General features: G+C 67.6%; 2 protein-coding genes across 4 annotated transcripts; one reads left to right on the top strand and one right to left on the bottom strand.

The window, feature by feature from the left end:
• Positions 1-517: 517 nt before the first annotated feature.
• On the top strand, positions 518-11,889 carry MAP3K6 (mitogen-activated protein kinase kinase kinase 6). 3 transcript variants are annotated; one of them, XM_074563193.1, is made up of 28 exons: positions 518-1,677; positions 2,144-2,283; positions 2,948-2,971; positions 3,403-3,590; positions 3,706-3,874; positions 4,050-4,156; positions 4,285-4,455; positions 4,768-4,880; positions 5,019-5,178; positions 5,330-5,480; positions 5,698-5,805; positions 5,880-5,929; positions 6,075-6,170; positions 6,473-6,557; positions 6,641-6,774; positions 6,853-6,980; positions 7,095-7,231; positions 7,416-7,521; positions 7,722-7,879; positions 7,984-8,164; positions 8,265-8,427; positions 8,727-8,892; positions 8,965-9,150; positions 10,308-10,413; positions 10,662-10,890; positions 10,988-11,234; positions 11,352-11,428; positions 11,556-11,889. In XM_074563193.1, exons 1-28 carry the CDS (start codon positions 1,398-1,400, stop codon positions 11,779-11,781), a joined length of 4,086 nt encoding a protein of 1,361 aa, XP_074419294.1. In that variant the 5' UTR covers positions 518-1,397; the 3' UTR covers positions 11,782-11,889. The 3 variants fall into 3 exon arrangements, with proteins under 3 accessions (XP_074419294.1, XP_074419295.1, XP_074419296.1); XM_074563195.1 differs by lacking the exon at positions 518-1,677 and adding an exon at positions 1,780-1,854; XM_074563194.1 differs by lacking the exon at positions 2,948-2,971.
• SYTL1 (synaptotagmin like 1) lies at positions 11,815-20,339 on the bottom strand. Its single transcript, XM_074563196.1, has 15 exons — positions 20,235-20,339; positions 18,724-19,011; positions 17,567-17,712; positions 17,365-17,473; positions 16,148-16,187; positions 15,710-15,803; positions 15,394-15,488; positions 14,378-14,500; positions 14,111-14,277; positions 13,906-14,008; positions 12,847-13,008; positions 12,686-12,764; positions 12,497-12,596; positions 12,193-12,398; positions 11,815-12,084 (listed from the first exon to the last, which is right to left on the bottom strand). Exons 2-15 carry the CDS (start codon positions 18,960-18,962, stop codon positions 11,945-11,947), a joined length of 1,803 nt encoding a protein of 600 aa, XP_074419297.1. The 5' UTR covers positions 18,963-19,011; positions 20,235-20,339; the 3' UTR covers positions 11,815-11,944.
• Positions 20,340-20,552: the final 213 nt, after the last annotated feature.

Genomic DNA, 20,552 nt, shown 5'->3' with positions numbered 1-20,552 from the left:
CCCCAGGGCTCTGTGCCACCCTGTCCCCCGCATCCCAGCCCGGACGGTGGCTTTCCCGGCAGGGACCGCCGCACCTCAGAGCCGCGGGTGCCAGCTCTGCCCGCCCGGCTCCCCCCTCCCCGGCCGCTTTGGGGCCGTTATTTCGGCTGCAACACGTGCAGGGAGGGGGAACCGGCCCCGGTGTGTGTGTCCCCCCCCCCCGCGGTGTCGTTCAACCCCCCCCCAACTTCCCCTTCCCCTCGCTCCCGTTTCGCAACCGGCCCTTCGCAACCGGTGCCCGTCGGGGGATCAGGATCCGGCCGGGGGGGGTCCATCCCGTCCCGGGGTGGGGGGGGGGAATGAGGCGGGGGCCGGGGGGGGAGGCGGTGCCGCCGTTGACTCACGGCCGGGACAGGCGGAAGCGGCGCCCGGTGCCCGGGGCGGGGCAGGGCAGGGCGGAGCGGAGCCCGGTGCGGGGCGGCCCCGGTGCGGAGGAGCCCGGGAAGGAGCTCGGGGAGCGGGGCGGGCCCTCCTGGGACGAGCCGGTCCGGTAGGGAGCTCTCCCGGTGGGGAACGGGGCAGGCTGGTGCGGGGTCTCCCGGGGGGAACAGGGCATCCCGGTCCAGGGTCTCCCGGTGGGAACGGAGCAGCCCATTGCGGGGTGTCCCGCTAAGGAACGGGTCAGGCCAGTGCGGGATCTCCCGGTGGGAACGGAGCAGCCCAGGCTGGAGTATCCCGGGGGTAAACGGGTCAGGGCCGGTGCAGAGTCTCTGGTGGGAACGGGACAGCCCGGTGCGAGCTCTCCCACTGGGAAACGGGGCAGCCCGGTGTGGGGTTTCCCAATGGCGAACGGGTCATCCCGGTGAGGAACAGCCCGGTACAGGGTACAGGCTTCCCCAGGGGGGAATTAGGGCAGCCCGGTGCAGACCCCGGTGGCTCTCCCCAGGGGGGGAATAGGGCACCGTGGTGCGGGGCAGCCCGGTGCGAGGCGAGGGCTCTCCCGGTAAGGAACAGGGCAGCCCGGTGCGAGGCGAGGGCTCTCCCGGTAAGGAACAGGGCAGCCCGGTGCGAGGCGAGGGCTCTCCCGGTAAGGAACAGGGCAGCCCGGTGCGAGGCGAGGGCTCTCCCGGTAAGGAACAGGGCAGCCCGGTGCGAGGCGAGGGCTCTCCCGGTAAGGAACAGGGCAGCCCGGTGCAAGGCGAGGGCTCTCCCGGTAAGGAACAGGGCAGCCCGGTGCGAGGCGAGGGCTCTCCCGGTAAGGAACAGGGCAGCCCGGTGCGAGGCGAGGGTTCTCCCGGTAAGGAACAGGGCAGCCCGGTGCGAGGCGAGGGCTCTCCCGGTGAGGAATGGGGCAACTCGGTGCAACGTAAGGGCTCGGTCGGTGCGAGCCCCCCCGGCGGGTCTGGGCTGCCCCAGCCATGGAGGTGTCAGGGACCCCCCCGGTCGCTGGGAGCTGCTGGCAGGACCCGCTGGTGGTGGCGGGTACCACGGGCCGACCAGTGTGCGGGACCCGGGGACGGGCGAGCGGGCGGCGGGCGCTGAGCGTCGTCTTCGTGCTGGGCCGGGAGCCGGCCGCCTGCCCCGCGCTGCGCAGCCTGCGCGACGCCTGCCGCGACCTGCGGGCACGCCTGCACGCCCTGCCCTTCGACACCCTGGCACTGGGCGACACCGCCACCCTCGACCGCTTCTACAACGCAGGTGAGGATGCGACCCGCTCCCTCGGCGTGGGGTTTCCGTCACCCTCCTTTCCCTGCTCTTCTACCGGCTTATCCCAGCTATCCGGGAATATCTGGGCCAAGACTTTTCCCCTAGCCGCTGCGCAATTCCCGGCGGTTCGCTGTTTGCTTTTCTGCCTTCCTCCTGTTTACTTTTCAGGTTGGTTGGACATTTGCCGGGATATCTTCCTCCCCGGCGTTAACACGTTGGGGGGGGTGTGATTTCAGAAAGGGTGTTTTTTTTGTGTGGAGGGTTTCACCCTGTGCCTGGGGGCAAGCGGGTGCCCCTCATCGTGGCCTCGGGCGCCGTAATGGCCGGGGCCACCCCCTCTCTTTGGGAATGCCACCGCCCCCCCCCCCCCGCCAACCTGGGGGTGGCTGGTTCCCCTGCCCCATGAATCCGGGGTCCGGCGTCGCTCCGGTGAGCATCCCCCCTGTGCTGCCCGCAGACGTGGCCGTGGTGGAGCTGAGCGACTCCGTCTGCCAGCCCTCCCTCTTCTACCACCTGGGCGTCCGCGAGAGCTTCAACATGTCCCACAACGTCCTGCTCTGCTGCCAGGATGACCTGCCCCCCCTCCAGGCCCTGCAGGTCAGCGGGGACGGGGACACGGACACCCCAGCCCCTCGGGTGCTGCTTCTCCAGGGTGGGAATAGCCTGGGGCATCCGTGTCGGCAGGAGGGGGGATCTCCATCCTTCCCCTGAGCTCGGCCGAGTTCCCACAGCCGCATCCTGCTCTGGCAGAGAATTCCCTGCATGGGATGAGGAGGGGGTGGCTGGGGACCCCGGTGAGCCCCGGGGCCGGGTGCTGGGTGCTCCCCTGGCCCCAGCTGGGCGGGAATTTGGGAACAGGTGCTTTTCTGTGGGAAAAGCCGATTCCTTGGAAGCGAAACCCTCCGCACGGAAGGGGCTGGTGGGAGGGATTCTCGCTGCTCGGGGGCGGGGGAAATGTGGATGGGAGCACGTTCAAATCGTCCCCAGATGTCACCCTGATCCGGGGAAGCACCCATTTGGAGACCCCTTCCCTGTGCCGGGTTTGGAGGAGAAGCCGGCTGCGTTTGCAGCCCTGCCCGGGGTTGGGGGGACGACACACACATCACCCGTGTCCCTTGTCCCTTGCCCCACCGTCCCTCGCTGTCCCTGGCTGTTTTCCAGGTCACTCCGATCCCTGAGCCTGAAATCAGCTCATTTCTTTTGCCAGGGCGGGGGGCGGATGCTCGTTAAATTCCTCCTCCCTCCCTTTCTCTCTCCCCAGGAGGACATCTGCCAGAAGAACTCGGTGCGTCTCTTGTGTCCACGCTCGCTGCTGCGGTGCTGGGGGGTTTGAGCCCCTCTCTCCCCCCACCAAGCAGCTTCTGCGCAGCCTCGGAGGGTGGACATTGCAGTCAGGGAGCGAGACCTCTCCCCACATCTGAGATGATGCAGGGCGGGGGGGGGGGCGGGGCGTGTCACTTACCCAGAGCAATTGCCAGGAGCAGCAGGACGGACAGGGGTACCTGGTTTTGAAAAGAACCAGGAATGTTCACTCTGGAGTGTAATGATGGCAGTCAGAGATAAAGCTGGTTTGTCTTTCCCTGCTAATGAGTTATGGAAGGTGGTTCTATTAGCGTGGCCTGGGCAGGTTTGCGGAGAGGAGACTGGTCCATGACACGAGTAGAGGAGTTCTCAGCTTGGCTGGCACAGCCGCTCACCTCTTCTCCCCTCCCTCAGGACCTCTGCAGCAGCTACACCTTCATCCCCTACGTGGTGACACCCCACAACAAGGTCGTCTGCTGCAACACCGGGGCCGTGAAATGCCTGACGGAGCTTTTCCAGCCCGGCTTCGAGCCAGAGGCCGCCTTCACCCCGCTGTCAGCCCGGCTTGTCCAGCTGCTGGAGGGGATCCCCACCAACTCCTGGTACTGCCACCCCCCCGCTCCGGCTGCGGGCGAGCCCCCGTAGGCTGGCAGGGCTTGGCGGAGAATTGCTACCACCCGAAAAGCCCCACATCTCTTCCCCCCTCCCCATCCCCAGCGGGTATTTTCGGGAGACGATCCGGCGGGATATCCGGAGGGCACGGGAGAGGTACCGAGGGGAGCAGCTGAGCCGGGAGCTGGCCCGTATCCAGCAGCGCCTGGACAGCATGGAGCTGCTCAGCCTGGACATCGTGGTGAACCTCCTCCTCTCCTACCGCGACGTGCAGGTGAAGGGACTGAAACATCCCGGGGACCGTGTCGGCATCCCAGGGGCCGGCTGGGGGGGATGCTCCACAGCCTGTCCTTGCTCGGTGGAGCTTGGTCCGGGAAGAGCATCACCCCACGGAGCTGGGGACGGGCGGCCTGGGGGCCACCGGCTCAGCCCCGCCGTCGTCCCCGCAGGATTACGATGCCATCATCTCGCTGGTGGAGACCCTCCAGGCGCTGCCGACCTGCACCGTGGCCGAGCAGCACAACGTCCGCTTCCACTACGCCTTCGCCCTCAGCCGGTGAGCGGTGGCGGGGAGGGGGGTGACACGCACCCCCGGTATCCCGATGGCACGGAGCCGGGGGGTCGGGGGGAGCGAGGGGCCATGCTGGTGGTGCTGGTCACCCAGCGCCGGCGGCGTGTGCGCAGGCGTAACGGCGTCGGGGACCGGGAGAAGGCCCTGTCGGTGCTGCTGCCGGTGGCGGAGCGCGGGGAGGGGGCTGCCCCCGACCTCCTCTGCTTGTGCGGCCGCGTCTACAAGGATATGTTCATCGACTCCGGCTTCACCCACACCGAGACGAGGGACCGGGCTTTCTACTGGTGAGGCTGGGGATGGGGCTGGGAGCCGCCTGCCTGCCCGTCTCCCCATCCAGGGGGTTTTGAAGGGGCTCGGGGGGGGGGTCTCTGGGCGGCGCAGCCCCACATTCAACCCCCCTCAGCAGCAATGCTGAGGCAGAGGATGCTAATTCCTGCTGGGCTTTTGTATTTTGACTTCTTTTCTGTTTTTTTTTCTGGTTTGGGAGTGCTTCCCCATCATGGGGGGCCGCTCCGGGATGCCAACGCAGCAGTGTTTTGGCTGGGGGAAGGGGGGGGTGGCAGAGGCCGTACCCTCCACCCGGCATCTCTGCCCAGGTACAGCAAAGCCTTCGAGGTGGAGCCGAGCCTCCACGCGGGCATCAACGCCGCCGTCCTCCTCATGGCCGCCGGGCACCGGTTCGAAACCTCCGCGCAGCTGCAGCAAATCGGTGGGTGCCCACCCGCAGGTCAGGGACAAGGACCCACTGGGGACGGGGGTCCGTCGGCATCGGGGCACCCCCCGAGCGGCCGTGGCCGGGTGCGGGGTTGGCAGCAGAGGGGTGATGGGGTCTGGCTCCCGCATCCAGGGGTGAAGCTGAGCTGCCTGCAGGGTCGCAAGGGCAGCCTGGAGGAGCTGCACTACTACTGGGATGTGGGATTTTGCCTGGGAGCTGGCATCCTGGCCAACGACCTCGGCAAAGTCATCCAAGCCTCTGAGAAGCTCTACAAGCTCAATGCACCGGGCTGGTATGGCACGGCACGGCACGGTGTGTGCCCACCCGGGCAAACCTCTGGGTCTCCAGTCCCTGGTGGCTGTGCCCAGGAGGGGGTTTTGGGGGGGGTTTAGGAGACGCTGGGGACGTCTCTCTCTCCTCTCTTGTCCCTCGCGTCCCCGCAGGTACCTGGTCTCGGTCATGGAGACCTTCCTGCTCTACAAACACTTCCAGAGGAGCCCGCGGGTCCCCTCGTCCCGGCAGGAGCTGGCTGATTTCTGGCTGGGCTTCCTCCTCGAGGCGTGCCAACCCTTCGCCGCCGCACCACACTGCCTGGTGAGGGGCCACGCGGAGCCCACCCCCCCACCCACACCCCCAGAACCTCCCTGGGGACCACCCGGTCATCCGGGCTCACCAGGGTGACGGGGAGGCAGCCAGCAGCCCACCGGTGCCAACCCTGGTGGGAGGATGGGGGTGCAGGGATGTGGCAGGGGACCCGGTGGGTGCGGGGGGCTCATTCCGCAGCCCCCCACCCTGCCACCTTCTGCCACAGGTCCTGGTCCTGGAGCTCAGCAAGGTCCTGCGGCCGGCTCGGTTGGCACTGCGCAGCGGCACGGAGGATCCCACCCTGACACTCGCCCTCGTCTGCCCCACGGAGGAGGTAGGGATGGGGCTGGGGGGCCTGGGGGGGGTTGTCCCCACTGAACCCCTCCTCATCTGCCCATTCTCCTGCAGAAAGCAGCATCAAGCTGGACCTTCGCGGCTACGGCCATCCGAGGCGTCAGGTGAGCATGTCCCCTGCCCCTCACCGGCAGGACCGAAGATGCCCCCCCGCCATGGGCCTGCAGCCCCTCCACCTGCCCCATGGGCAGCATCAGCCCCACCGCTGATGGGGCGGGGGGGTGGTGGTGGCGGGTCCTGTCCCTCCAGCATCTGCAAACATGACGAACGCGGCTGCTTCCTCTACGTGGTGCAGGCGGAGGAGGATTTCCAGCTCTACTTCCCCTCCCAGCAGCACTGCCAGTGGTGAGCCGGGGGGCTTGGGGGGGCACGGGGAGCCCCACATTGCTGGTGGGGGCACAGGGGACCCCCAGTCACCGCCCTGGTGGGTGGGGAGGGATGGAAGCATGCAATTATGCAATTTCTTCTCTATCTTAATTTTGGGGGGGGGGAGAGGTGTCCTAGGGACCCAACCCCTGCAGCTGGGTCATGCCACTGGTGGGGGACAGACTGGGATGGGGACCAGGAGCCCCTGTGTGGCAGGGGGTCGGTGGCCACGTCGCCAACATCCTCACGGGGGCTCGGGACCGTCGCCTTCCCACCGGCAGGTTCTGCCACCAGATCCAGTCCCTCCTGGCCGAGCAGGCAGCGGGCGGCGAGGAGGTGCCCAGCCCCACGCAGCCCATCCTGGAGGTGAGATGGGGACACGGGGGGGGGGGGGGGAACACATGGGGCACCGGGTGGCGCAGGCTGGCACCCCGCATCTCTGCTCACAGTACAGCTACGAGTACTCGGAGGCGGGCGAGCGGGTGGTCCTGGGCAGGGGGACGTTCGGGGTCGTCTACGCCGGGCGCTGCCTCAACAACCAAGTGCGCATCGCTATCAAGGAGATCCCGGAGCGGGACAGCCGGTGGGTGCCATGACGGGGGCGGGGGGGCGGTCCCAGGGGAGCCTGGGCACCCCCTCACCACCCCGTCCCGCTGCGCAGGTACTCGCAGCCCTTGCACGAGGAGATCGCCTTGCACAAGCACCTGCGGCACAGGAACATCGTGCGGTACCTGGGCTCCGTCAGCCAGGACGGCTTCATCAAGATCTTCATGGAGGAGGTGCCGGGAGGTGGGTAGCGCTGGGGACGGGATTTGGGGGTCAAATGGGGACACGTGGCTGTATGTAGGGTCTAAATTGGGGGTGCTGCCCCACTCTGTGTTCCCCCCATCCCCCCGCCTCCAGGCAGCCTCTCGTCCCTGCTGCGCTCCAAGTGGGGACCCCTGAAGGACAACGAACCCACCATCATCTTCTACACCCGCCAGATCCTCGCCGGGCTCAGCTACCTCCACGATAACCACATCGTGCACCGCGACATCAAGGTGAGGGGGTGGGAGGCATCACCCCTCCTGGGGGCAGGAGGCCTGACCATCTCAAAGGTCATTGGGCAGCCAGGAGCTGCCCCTCCATGCCCAAAGCCCCTGGGGTGATGCCCAACGGTGATGCTCGAGCTCCAGGAGCTTTTTGTGGCTTTGGTTTTATTTTGGGGCGCCCTTCTCGCGCCAGGGAGACAACGTCCTCATCAACACGTACAGTGGGGTGCTGAAGATCTCCGACTTCGGTACCTCCAAGAGGCTGGCGGGCATCAGCCCCAGCGCCGAGACCTTCACGGGTAAGGCAGCCCGGGGCTGGGGACAGTGTTCCCCCAAGGTGGGGATGGTGGGATGCTGAGGACCAGGAGATGATGGGGTCTGCAGCCTTGTACCTGCCGCAGGGAGGAGGAGAAGAGGAGGAGGAGAGGAGAACCCATCCGGGGCGGGTGTTGGGTGATGGATACAGGCTCCTCTCGCCCCCTCCTCATCCTCCCCCCAGGCACCCTGCAGTACATGGCCCCAGAAATCATCGACCAGGGGCCATGGGGCTATGGGAAGCCAGCAGATATCTGGTCCTTGGGCTGCACCGTCATCGAGATGGCCACGGGCAAACCCCCCTTCTACGAGCTGGGTAGCCCCCAGGCTGCCTTGTTCAAGGTACCCATGGGGTTGGGGAGGGGGTGGCGGGGGATTCCCCAGCCTTGAAATTGCCCCCCCTCCCCGGGGTTGGCCGGCCCCTTTGCAGCCTCCCCTCCCTCCAGGTGGGGATGTTCAAGATGCACCCGGAGGTGCCCGAGTCCATGTCGGACAAAGCCAAGAGGTTCCTCCTGCGCTGCTTCCAGGCCGACCCGGCTGAGCGGGCCACGGCCGCCATGCTGCTGCGGGACCCCTTCCTCGCCCATGCCAGGAGGGCCCGCAGCCGGCCCCTGCCCCCGGCGGGGGGTGAGTCTGAGGGAGGGGGGGGCAAAATAGGCGGGGGGCAGGGGGGGGCGCTGGCATGAGCTGCTAATAACCATCTCCATGTCTATCACCTCCCCGGCAGGTGATCCCCCCGACTTTAGGCAGCGGGACGGGGGTGTGGAGGGCAGCGATGGGAGCAGGGGATGTTCCTCGGCCAGGCAGGATGCCCTGGTGAGGGGCACAGCGGGCAGCCCCCTGCTCCCGTGCCACCCCGGTGAGGCAACCTCCAGCCGCAGCTACTCAGGGTAGGACATCCTGGGCATGGTGGGGTGGAGGGACCCCGGGGTGGGGGGAGGTGGGGGGGTTGGCTTTCAGCCTCCCGTGACACCCACGCCCCCTGCCATGTGCCAGCACTGTGCCCCGCGATGCCCCCCGTCTTGTGCCAGAGCATCCCATCCCTCCCCATCACAGCTTGGGGGGCGGGCAGGGGGTCCCCCATGCCCTCTCCCACGCCCAATAACGTCATCCTAAATGCGTGAGGGTGGGGCGGGGGGGGGGACACATACACACACACACAGTGCCAACCCTGCCCGCCTGCCCCCAGCACTGCCCAGGGCTCGGCCGGCTCCGACCGCAGCCTGCGCTCGTCCTCCCCTGAAGAGAGCGGGGACGGGTTCCTCCTGCGGAAGGACAGCAAGCGCCGGGCCACCCTGCACCGCGTCCTCACCGCCGAGGCACCCGCCATCGTCACCGCCTTGGAGGAGAGCCAGGTGGGTGCTGGGTGCCCGGGGTATGGGGTGGGGCATGACGGCAGCCCCCGAGCATCTCCTTTGCCCACGCAGGGCACGGCGGGTGCGAGGTTGGGCTCGGAGCATCTCGCTCGGCTGCTGAGCTGCCTGCGGAGCTACATCCAGCGCCCCAGCCAGCACCAGCTGTGCCAGGACCTCCTGGCACTGCAGAGCCGGCTGCGGGCAGAGGGGCTGAGCCTCCCCCACCTCCAGGCTCCCCTCTTCGGCTTCCAGGCGGCGGTGAGTGCCCGGGCTGGGGTGGTAGGGTGCTGAGTGGGTGATGCCCCCGGCACGGTGATGTCCTGGTGAGGGTGATGGCCCTGGCACGGCAACGCCCTGGTGCAGGTGGTGCCCTGGTGAGAGTGATGCCCCCGGCATGGTGATGCCCTGGTGAGGGTGATGCCCCTGGCACGGCAATGCCCTGGTGCGTCTGATGCCCCTGGTGAGGGTGATGCTCCCAGCACAGTGATACCCTGGTGCAGGTGATGCCCCCAGAACAGTGATGCCCCAGTGCAAGTGATGCCCCTGGCACGGCGATGCCCTGGTGAGGTGATGTCCTTGGTGCAGGTGATGCCCCTGGCACGGCGATGCCCTGGTGAGGTGATGTCCTTGGTGCAGGTGATGCCCCTGGCACGGCGATGCCCTGGTGAGGGTGATGCGCTGGTGCTGGTGATGCCCTGGCACAGCGATGCCCTGGTGAGGGTGATGCGCTGGTGCTGGTGATGCCCTGGCACAGCGATGCCCTGGTGAGGGTGATGCGCTGGTGCTGGTGATGCCCTGGCACAGTGATGCCCTGGAGTGGGTGATGCCGTGATGCAAGTGATGTCCTGGTTCAGGTGATGCCCCTGGCTTAGCAATGCCCTGGCGCAGGTGATGCCCTGGTGGGGGTGATGCCCCCAGAACAGTGATGCCCCAGTGCAAGTGATGCCCCTGGCACGGCGATGCCCTGGTGAGGGTGATGTGCTGGTGCTGGTGATGCCATGGAATGGGTGATGCCGTGGTGCAAGTGATGCCCTGGTTCAGGTGATGCCCCTGGCATGGCAGTGCCCTGGTGAGGGTGATGCCCATGGTGAGGGTGATGCCCTGGTGCAGGTGATGCCCCTGGTACGGCAACGCCCCGGTGTGCATGATGCCCCTGGTGCGGGTGATGCCCCCAGAACGGTGATGCCCCCAGAACAGTGATGCCCCGGTGCAAGTGATGCCCCTGGCACGGCCATGCCCTGGTGAGGGTGATGCCGTGGTGCAAATGATGCCCTGGTTCAGGTGATGCCCCTGGCATGGCAATGCCCTGGTGCGGGTGATGCCCTGGCGTAGGTGCTGCTCCTGGCATGGTGATGCCCCTGGCACAGTGATGCCCCAAAGGGGGTGATGCCCCGGCACAGCTCTGCCCCTTCCAGGTGAGACGGGTGCTGCGCCAGCACCACATCAAACCCCACTGGATGTTTGCGCTGGACGATGCCGTGAGCCAGGCGGTGCAGGCGGCTTTCACCGTGCTGGCAAGAGGTGGGTGGCACTGGGGGACGGCTGGCATGTGGGTCTGGGTCCCACCATCGTGGCCAGGTGGGTGCAGGAAGAGGGTGGCTGGCCCAGGGTGGGCTGGGGGATTTTGGGGTGCTGGGAAAGGGAGGTGGGGGGGAGGCTACCACTGGGGCAGCCTTGGCTGGGCCCAGCTCCCCGTTTTCTCCCCGGTGCTTCGGGGTCCGAGGCCATCGGTCACCTCTCTGTGCCCGCCACTGCCTCTGCCACCGCAGACCTGGGACTGAAGGCCAGCTGCCTGCGGGGGGAAGGCACCAAGGACACGAGTGACGAGGACGACGCCGTGCCACCAAGGCTGGCCATCCCCAGGAGCCAACCCCAGCAGGACAGCACCAATTTGGGGCTCAGCACCGACCCCAGCACCCAGGTGGCCCCCCTGCCCTCCCTGCAGCCACCCTCGGCACTGGTGGCACAGCTCTGCCGCCTCCGCACGGAGACGGGCAGGTAGGGCTTCGCTGGTCCCTGGGCTTCTCTCTCCCTGGCTGCCACACCGTGTCCCCCCCTGCCCCCGGGTGTCAGTCCCTGCTCCGCTCTCCCCCAGGCTCCTCCAGGAGCTGGCCGAGAAGGAGCAAGAGTGGCAGCGGCTGATGCAGCGGGTGCTTTGCTCCGGGAACGATGACATCGCCGTCCCCAGACGGCCCCAGCGCAGTGGGGAGGGCCCCATGGGGTGCTTCACCCTGGGGCAGGATCGCTCCCCCCCAGACCCCCAGCCCCCCCAGGGCCAGGCTGACCCCCTGCTCCTCGAGTGGCTGCAGCAGCACGGCACGGACTTGGCCACCACGGCCACGGTGAGGCCCGCGGCCCCTTGGCACACAGAGCTATGGGGGGGGCTGGGGGTTGGGGCTCCCCAGCATGAGCAGGGGAACCCCCCCCCACCCATCAAAGCCCCCCGCCACCTCCCGCAGCTCCTCTCCCACGGCTTCACCCTGCGGGACCTGCTGGGCTGTGCCACCCGTGATGACCTCTTCTACGTGGGCATCAGGTACCCCCAGCCCCTGTTGTCCCTCCCGGGGGGGCCTGGACGGGGTGGGGAAAGCTGGGTGGCAGCGCTGGGGGAGGGACAGACACGCGGTGGTCCCCTCCCTCCAATATCCCCCGTGTCCCTGCAGGCGGGGGCCGGCGTACCGCCTCTGGGCAGCCATCCTGGAGCATCGCTGGACCCTCGCCCAGGCGAAGGGGAGTGAGCCCCCCCCGGGCTGTGACACGTCCTTGGGGGACCCAGCCAGGGGGGCTGGCAGGATGGTGACAGAAGGGACACCCCCACAGCGGGAGCAGGCAGAGGCAGCGTCTCCAGCCCCGCTCCGGAGGGAGAAGTCGGGGTCCACAGGGCAATAAAGAGCCACCCAATGTGCCCTCCGGTGCCGCTTCATTGCTGGAAGGGTGCGGGGGGGCCACACACCCCAGCCCCGCACGGCGATGCTCCAGGCTCAGCTCTGTCCCCCCTCCCGTGTCCCACAGTCTCACTGGCACCGGGTTGTCCATGGGGGGGTCAGGGGGGCTATGCCCGGGGGACCAGGTTGGTCCTCAGGGGCAGCAGCGCTTCCACCCACTGTCCGGGCTGCTGGAGCAGCCGCCCCCACACCCCCCGCTCCTCCGCCGTCGAGTCCATCCAGCCCACCGGCAACCCGTAGCTGCTCCCTGCGGAGACACCGCCGCCGTCACCCCCCCAGGCCATGCCACTGCCACCCCCACCGCCCCCTGGGGTGCCCGGGTTCCCCCCCCAACACACACACACACACTCCCTACCTGTGCCCAGGCTGAGCCGGATGCCCCCCAGCTGGCGCTTGGCAAAGGCTTCGTGGTGCCAGAGGGTGAACTCGGCGCACGCCTCGGCCAGGTCCTTGGCCTGGAAGCCGTCGTACACCATGGTGTGGTTAAAGAGAGGGTTGAGGCTCCTCTTCACCACCCGCGTCTTCTGCCGGCTCGCCTTGCTGTCGTCCGGCAGCACGTAGCTGAGGAGGGGGTGGGGGTGACAGCGGGGTGAGGGTGACACACGCACCCCCCCCCAGCCCCTCTGGGTGCCCCCACGGGTGCCACCCTCCCCCCTTACCACTGCACGAAGGCGTCCACGGTGCCGCTCTGCAGGGGGATGAGGCTCTGAGCGTCCTTCACCCAGATGTGCAGCTCGCCCGTGGGTGGCATCCCCCCGCCTGCAGGAGAAGGCGGGGGGGGTGTCAGGGGCACTCCGCCACGCTGGACCCTCCCCACCCCCCCTACCCACCCCACGGGCACCCCTCACCTTCCGAGCCCGCGGGGATGAACTTCAGTGCCAAGTTGAGGTTGCCCCGGCTGGTGAGGCCGTCCGAGGAGATGGGCATCTGAGGAGGACGGACAGGGGGGTTATGGGGGGATGCGGTGGGGTGGGGTGGGGAGGAGAGCTGGGGGGTGCTGAGGACTCACCCGGGGCTGGAGGCTGAACCACTCGGGACTCGTGTTGGCCCAGTCCCAGGTGCCCAGCGCGATTTCCACCTCCCCTAGGAAGAGGTTCCTGCCCAGGCTGTCGTGGTGCCACACCGAGAGGTTCAGGGTCCGACCCTGCAGGTCCCTCTTCTCCAGCTTGTACTGGTGGGGAGGGGACACCCACAGGGCGAGGTTACCTTTAGGCTCTACAGAGAGACTTGGATAGATTGGCTCGATGGGCGGAATGAGCTTCAACAAGGCCAAGTGCCGGGTCCTGCGCTTGGGCCACAACAACCCCACGCAGCGCCACAGGCTGGGGGCAGCAGAAAAGGACCTGGGGGTTCTAATTGCCAAGCGGCGGAACATGAGCCAGCAGTGTGCCCAGGTGGCCAAGAGGGCCAATGGCATCCTGGCTTGTAGTAGAAATAGTGAGACCGGCAGAAGCAGGGAGGTGATTGTCCCCCTGTGCTCAGCGCCGGCGAGGCCACCCCTTGAGTCTTGTGTCCAGTTCTGGGCACCTCAATACGGGAGAGATCTCGAGGTGCTGGAGCGAGCGCAGAGGAGGGCAACGAAGCTGGTGAAGGGCCTGGGGAATAAATCTTACGAGGAGCGATTGAAGGAGCTGGGTCTGTTCAGTTTGAGGAAGAGGAGGCTGAGGGGAGACCTCATCGCTCTCTACAACTACTTGAAAGGCCATTGTAGGGAGGTTGGTGCTGGTCTCTTCTCACAGGTCATTAGTGATAGAACAAGAGGGAATGGCTTCAAGCTGCAGCAGGGGAGGTTTAGGCTGGACGTTAGGAAAAAATTTTTCCCAGAAAGAGTGGTCAGACACTGGAACAGGCTGCCCAGGGAGGTGGTGGAGTCACCATCCCTGGATGTGTTTAAGACTCGTTTGGATGTGGGGTTGGGGGATATGGTGTAGGGGAGAACTGTGTAGAGTGGCGTTGATGGTTGGACTCGATGATCCCAAGGGTCTTTTCCAACCTAAATGATTCTATGATCCCCCCTTGAACCAGGGGGACCACCCCCCAAAAACCACCCCAAAGCAGAGTTAGAAACCTTGAGGGTCTCATTGAAGATGGGATCCAAGCTCCTCTTCCGCACCGTGGTCTTGCGCTTGCTGCGGTTGGACTTATCCGGCAGCAGGTACGTCTTGATGTACCTGGAGCCAAAAAATTGAAGTGTGGGGGGCGGGCACGGCTACCAGCCATGGGCGTTACGGCTCGGGGAGGTGGGGGGGGGGGGATGGGGACGGGGGACTCACGGGTCCGAGCGCTGCTTCTTGGCCTCGGCCAACTCCCGGCACCGCAGCACGTGGACCTGCAGCTCCTTCTTGGCCGGGTCGTAGCGGAGGGAGAACTGGACGCAGCCCCGCACGGCCACGCTGCCCAGCTCCCCCTCGCTGTACAGGCTCATCAGGCTGCCGCTCAGCTGCGGGGACAGGGTTAAGGGGTGGGGGGGGAGCTGGAGAGGTGACTTCCCCCTGCCCCCCGCCCCCCTCCAGCCCCCCCCAGCTCCCCCAACCCCCTACCGTGGAGGAGCTGAGGCTGGACACGGAGGAGCTGGTGGTCAAGAGGCTGCGCGGGGGCGCGTGGCCGTTCTGCGGGGACCCCCGGCCCGGGGACGCCTGAGCCATGCGGGGGGTCCTGGACCCCTGGCAATGTAAAGCAAAGCGGGGTCAGCACAACCCCCCGCCCCGTCGCCCCCCCCCCAGCCCCAGGGCGGGCTCCCGAGGGCACCCAGCTCCCGGCAAGTGGCTGGTGCTCGGGCACAGCCTGTGCCGTGCTGGCTTTCGTGGCCCAGACAGCCCCCCCTGCCCCATAGAGCACCATACAGCCCCCTCCACCCCCATACAGCCCCCTCCAGCCCCCCCAAGCCCATACAGCCCCATACAGCCCTCCCCAGACACATACAGCCCCACAGAGCCCCCTCCAGCCCCGTACAGCCCTCCCAAACCCCATACGGCCCCCTCCAACCCCATACAGCTCCCCCCGAGCCCCATACAGGCCCCTCCAGCTCCTTCCAACCCCATACAGCCCCATACGGACCCCCTAATGCCATACAGCCCCCCCAACAGCTCCATACAGCCCTCCCCAGCCCCACACAGCCCCCTCCAACCCCATACAGCCCTCCCCAGCCCCACACAGCCCCCTCCAACCCCATATAACCCCATACAGACCCCCCTAATGCCATACAGCCCCCCCCAGCCCCATTCAGCCCCCTCCAATGCCATACAGCCCCCCCAGCCCTATACAGCCCCCCAGCCCCACACAGCCCCCTCCAACCCCATACAGCCCCATACAGCCCCCCCCAACCCCATACAGCCCTCCCCAGCCCCATACAGCCCCCTCCAACCCCATACAGACCCCCCAACCCCATACAGCCCTCCCCAGCCCTACACAGCCCCCTCCAACCCCATATAACCCCATACAGACCCCCCTAATGCCATACAGCCCCCCACCGAGCCCCATTCAGCCCCCTCCAACGCCATACAGCCCCCCCAGCCCCATACAGCCCCCCAGCCCCACACAGCCCCCCCCAGCCCACCTGCCCAGCATCGGGGCCGCTGTGTGCGGAGTCGGTCTCCTCCTCGTCTTCCTCCGCGCTGGACGTGCCGAAGGGGTTCCCACCCACCGTGTCACCTGCAAGGCCACCGTGTGGGTGGGTGGGGGGGTCCCAACGTGGCAGGGATGGATGGGGGGGAGGAGGGGGTGTCCCCTTTTTTCAGCCAGGCAAGCGAGGGATGGGGGGGCCGGGTTGGGGAGGGCTGGGAGGAGGTAGGAGGCTGGTAAGCAGTGCTGGGGGGGCTCCAACCCCCCCCCAGATCTCACCGTCCGTCCGTCCCCCCCCCCATCACGGTTACCTGGCTGGGCTGGGGTGTCCTGCTCCCTCGTCGGGATGTCACCCTGCTGCTGTGACACCGCCGTCCCCTCCGGAGCCGGGGCCGTGGGGCTGGGCTGTGAGGTGGGACACAGGGGAGAGGGTGAGAACGGGCACCCTCCTGTCATCCCCCCCCCGCACCCCTCGGTCCAGCCCCTCTGGGTCCCCGGGGATGGGGTGGGGGCCATCCCATGGGACTTCCCGCCCCCCCCCCCCCATCGCTCCCCACCCCGCGCAGCTCAGGACCACGCTTTGCGAGGGCACGCACAAGGCTGGCCCCCACGACAATGTCCCGGGGTGACGCTGCGGCTCGGGGGTGACCCGCTGAGCGAGCCCATCACCGGGGCGTCGGGTACCGGCTGCAGGTTCAACCCCCCCCACACCCCCCCACACCCCCCCCCGGCCCCAACCAGGCACCAACCTGGGGCTCCGCGGCCGCCGGCGCCTCCTCCGTAGGGGGGCTGCGAGAAGAGAGGATAATTAGTCTCTCTCCACAAGGCATCAGGCTAACGAGCGCTTTCTGTCCTTCCCCCCCCACCACCAGCAGTGGACGGACAGACAGACAGACAGACAGACAGCAGGGTGATGGAGAGACAGAGAGCGGGATAGTGGACAGACAGACAGCGGGACGATGAACAGACAGACAGTGGGATGATGGACAGACAGACAGTGGGATGATGGACAGATAGTGGGATGATGGACGGACAGACAGACAGACAGTGGGACGATGGACAGACAGACAGTGGGATGATGGACAGACAGACAGCAGGGTGATGGAGAGACAGAGCGGGACAGTGGACAGACAGACAGCGGGATGATGGACAGACAGACAGCAGGGTGATGGAGAGACAGAGACAGCAGGATGGTGGACAGACAGACAGACAGTGGGATGATGGACAGACAGACAGCGGGATGATGGACAGACAGACAGCAGGGTGATGGAGAGACAGAGCGGGACAGTGGACAGACAGACAGCGGGACGATGGAGAGACAGAGACAGCAGGATGGTGGACAGACAGACAGACAGACAGTGGGATGATGGACAGACAGACAGCGGGATGATGGACAGCCAGCCAGCAGGGTGATGGAGAGACAGACAGCAGGACAGTGGACAGACAGACAGCGGGATGATGGAGAGACAGAGACAGCAGGATGGTGGACAGACAGACAGCAGGATGGTAGACAGACAGAGACAGACAGCAGGATGATGGACAGACAGACAGGAGGGTGATGGAGAGACAGACAGCGGGACAGTGGACAGACAGACAGCGGGACGATGGAGAGACAGAGACAGCAGGACGCTGGACAGACAGACAACGGGATGGTGGACAGACAGACAGTGGGACAGTGGACAGAGACAGTAGGACAACGGAGAGACAGACAGCGGGATGATGGACAGACAGACAGACAGTAGGATGATGGACAGACAGACAGGCAGCAGGACGGCGGACAGACACTGGGACATGCAGCTCTGGCTGCACCATCCCCTTCACCACGGGCTCTGCTCCCACTTCCCCACCTCCAGCTCCCCCCCGGCCACCCCAGGGCCGGGCCACCCGCAGCAGGGTACCAACAAGAGATGCCACCACCCCTGGGGCACCCGTGGGGTGAGAGACACCCCCCCACCACCCCCCTCACCTCTCCTCCGGCTCCGCCACACCATCCTCATCCTCCTTCTCCTCCGCCAGCGGTTCGCTGATGGCTTCCAGCTCGCCCAGGCTGGGGCCACACTCCGGGTCCCCCGCTCCTGGGGACACGGCGGGGACCTGAGCGGGCTGAGCCCTGGCCCCCGGTGTCCCCCCCCCCACCGCCTCGGCGTCCCCCCCCATCCCTCGCCTACCCCGGGGCCGCCTCCTGCGGCGGATGGAGGCTCGGACGAGGTCGGAGCCCAGGTGGTGGCGGTGGCGCTGGGCGCGGGCGTCGCAGAACCAGTCCCCGGTGAGGGTCCTCAGCCGCGCCGGGTCCGACACCGACTTGCGGAGCTTGCTGGCGGCAGGAGGGCAGCGTTGGGTGTCCCCATCCTGTCCCCCCACCCCCCACCCCCGGCTGCTGCCATCGACCCCTGCGCCACCGTCCCCCATCACCCTGGGGGACTGATGATGGGCTGATGGAGCCACCACAAGTAGCCCTGGGGACAGCAGCCACTGTCTCCCAGAGGGTTTGGGACCTCCCCGATGCCAGCGTCACCCACCGCAGGGCTTCAGCCTGGCTGGGCTCAATGGGTGCCCCCGTCCCCAGGGGACCCCCCAGCCTGGCTGATCTGTCCCCAGGGGTGACAGATGCCAGGCTGGCTGCTGCTGGGGGGCTTCACGCCGTCCCCAAGGGTGACGTACCCCAGGCTGACTGCTCTTGGGGGGGGTGGTGGGGGTGGGGGGGTTCACACCGTCCCCAGGGGTGACGGGTACCAGGCTGTTCTTGGGGGGCTTCACACCGTCCCCAAGGGTGACGGACCCCAGGCTGGTTGTTCTTGGGGGGGTTCACGCTGTCCCCAAGGGTGACAGGCCCCACGCTGGCTGCTCCTGGGGGGCTTTAACGTGATCCCCAAGGGTGACGGACCCCAGGCTGTTCTTGGGGGGCTTCACACCGTCCCCAAGGGTGACGGACCCCAGGCTGACTGCTCTTGGGGGGGGTAGGGGGGTGGGGAGGCTCACACCGTCCCCAGGGGTGACGGGTACCAGGCTGTTCTTGGGGGGCTTCACACCATCCCCAAGGGTGACGGGCCCCACGTTGGCTGCTCCAGGGGGGCTTCACGCCGTCCCCAAGGGTGACAGACCCCAGGCTGTTCTTGGGGGGCTTCACGCCGTCCCCAAGGGTGACAGACCCCAGGCTGTTCTTGGGGGGCTTCACGCCATCCCCAAGGGTGACGGACCCCAGGCTGGCTACTCCAGGGGGGCTTCACGCCATCCCCAAGGGTGACGGACCCCAGGCTGGCTCTTCTTGGGGGACGTTCACGCTGTCCCCAAGGGTGACGCTGAAGAGGGGACCCCCCCACCTCACCTGATGCGCCCCTCCTCACGCCGGCGGAGCTGCCAGTCGCGGCGCAGCACCTCGCCGATGGCGCGCCGCTCCTCCTCCGTCAGGAAGCTCAGGTCCAGCAGCGCCTCGGCCCCCAGCTCCAGCGCCATGGCGGGGCGGGGGGACACGGCGGGGGCACCCCGGGGTGCTGGGTGCCGAGAAACGGGGGGCTGCAGCCGGGGGGGCTCAGCGTGCCGGGCATGCACCAGCGACGCCAGCATCTGGAGAGGGCTCTCGGGGCCACGTTGGGGTGGGAATCATCCTCACCCTCTGCGAAGAGATGGAGCGGAAGCTCAGCGTAACACCCCCCCACACACACACATTGCACCCCAAAACCACCCCCGGGACCCCCCCCAACGGGGACAAGCTGAGGGGTGGGACGATGCCGAAGGTGGGGAGGGAAGGGGCAGGGGCGATCCCCCGGGCCAGCTCAGGGAAGCTCTGTCGCTCCTCCTGCTGCCAGGCCCCGCTGCCGGCCCCGTGCCAGGGCCAACCCTGCCCCGCCGCCGGCGTCCTGCCCGCGGCCCGTGTTTGCCAAGGGTGTTTGCCCAGGGCCAGCTCTGCCCCTGCCTGCTTTCCCACGGGTTTCATCAGGTGCCGCGGCCCCGAGACGGGTGGCGAAAGGGGGCTCAGCTGCCCTCCCCCCCACCCCCGCCCACGATGGGCTGAGACCGAACCGGGCTGAGACCGTACTCAGCTCATCGCAGCTGCCAGGGCAGAGGGTGCGGCAGGGGCTCTTGCCCCACGGCCCGGCGTTGCCTCACCGCTGCCCTTCCTGGCCCCCGGCGTTGGGAAAGCGTTGCCCGGCGTGGGATGCCAGGGCAGGAAATTGCAGCAGCGGTGGGATGGGATCGGTCCCCTGTCCCCTGTCCCCCCCCCCCCCGGCACCCCACTGGCACGTGAGCAACGGCACGGCTGCACCCCGGCGCGGCCGTGGGGCTCTCACCTCCACGGTGGGGCTCGGACCCCAGTGGCCCTTGTCCCCAGCCCTGACAGTGACTCTGTGCCTGCCCCACAGGTAGCCCTGTCCCCAGCCCCACGGGGGGGGTCCCGTCCCAGCCCCACGGGTGCCCCTATCCCAGCCCTGTGGGTCGCCCTGTCCTGCCCCACGGGTGGCCCTGTCTCAGCTCTGCCCCCCAGCCCCACGGCTGTCCCTGCCCCAACCCTGGGGCGGCGGCGGGGGGGATGTCACAGACAGCCCCCAGCACACCGGTGACAGCGGGTGGGCTGGGTGCCACCCCCACCACAGCCCCCCCCCCCCACCAAGCCAACACCAGGGACCCCCCTCCCCCCAACATCACACACTGGGGACCCCCCACCATCTGCACCCCCCCCACATCACACACTGGGGACCCCACACACCACCTGGACACCCCCCCTCCGGCTCCCAGCACCCCGCTCCCCACGCTGGGGAGGGGGATCTTGCAACACCCCCCCCAGCACCCTGCACCCAGTGGGGGGGTCTGGGAGGGGGGGCACACACACGCACGTACCGGTTGTCACCGGGGGCTGGGACGCTGCTGCCGCTGCCTCCCCACCGCAGCCCGCTCGTATCCTGTTTACTGGCGGCACACGGGGGTGTCCCGCCCCCCCCCCCCAAACCCCGGAACAGAGACGGCACCCAAAAAGTGTCACCCGCGTTCTGTCCCCGGTGCTGCCTCAGTTTCCCGCGGTGGGTGGGCACAGCGGGGCTGGGGGGGGAATAAAGAAGCACCCACCTCCCGCACCCGCCGGCGTGCAGAGGGGTGCTGGCACCTGTCCCCCCCCCCAACCCTGCACGAGAGACCAGTCAAACCAGTTAAACCTCCCCA

The sequence above is a fragment of the Larus michahellis genome, chromosome 19 (assembly GCF_964199755.1).
Source record: "Larus michahellis chromosome 19, bLarMic1.1, whole genome shotgun sequence".
Classification (NCBI taxonomy): Eukaryota; Metazoa; Chordata; class Aves; order Charadriiformes; family Laridae; genus Larus; species Larus michahellis.
Note: the sequence above shows the minus strand (reverse complement) of the source record. Positions and strands in the feature narration are given on the sequence as shown.

Coding starts and splice junctions, on each gene's coding strand:
- MAP3K6 (XM_074563193.1), top strand. CDS start 1,398: ATGGAGGTGTCAGGGACCCCCCCGGTCGCTGGGAGCTGCTGGCAGGAC. Junction 3,875..4,049: donor TCTCCTACCGCGACGTGCAG/GTGAAGGGACTG, acceptor TCGTCCCCGCAG/GATTACGATGCCATCATCTC. Junction 8,428..8,726: donor TCCAGCCGCAGCTACTCAGG/GTAGGACATCCT, acceptor GCCTGCCCCCAG/CACTGCCCAGGGCTCGGCCG.
- SYTL1 (XM_074563196.1), bottom strand. CDS start 18,962: ATGCTGGCGTCGCTGGTGCATGCCCGGCACGCTGAGCCCCCCCGGCTG. Junction 14,501..15,393: donor GCGGCCCCGATGCTGGGCAG/GTGGGCTGGGGG, acceptor TTACATTGCCAG/GGGTCCAGGACCCCCCGCAT. Junction 14,009..14,110: donor AAGAAGCAGCGCTCGGACCC/GTGAGTCCCCCG, acceptor TTTTGGCTCCAG/GTACATCAAGACGTACCTGC.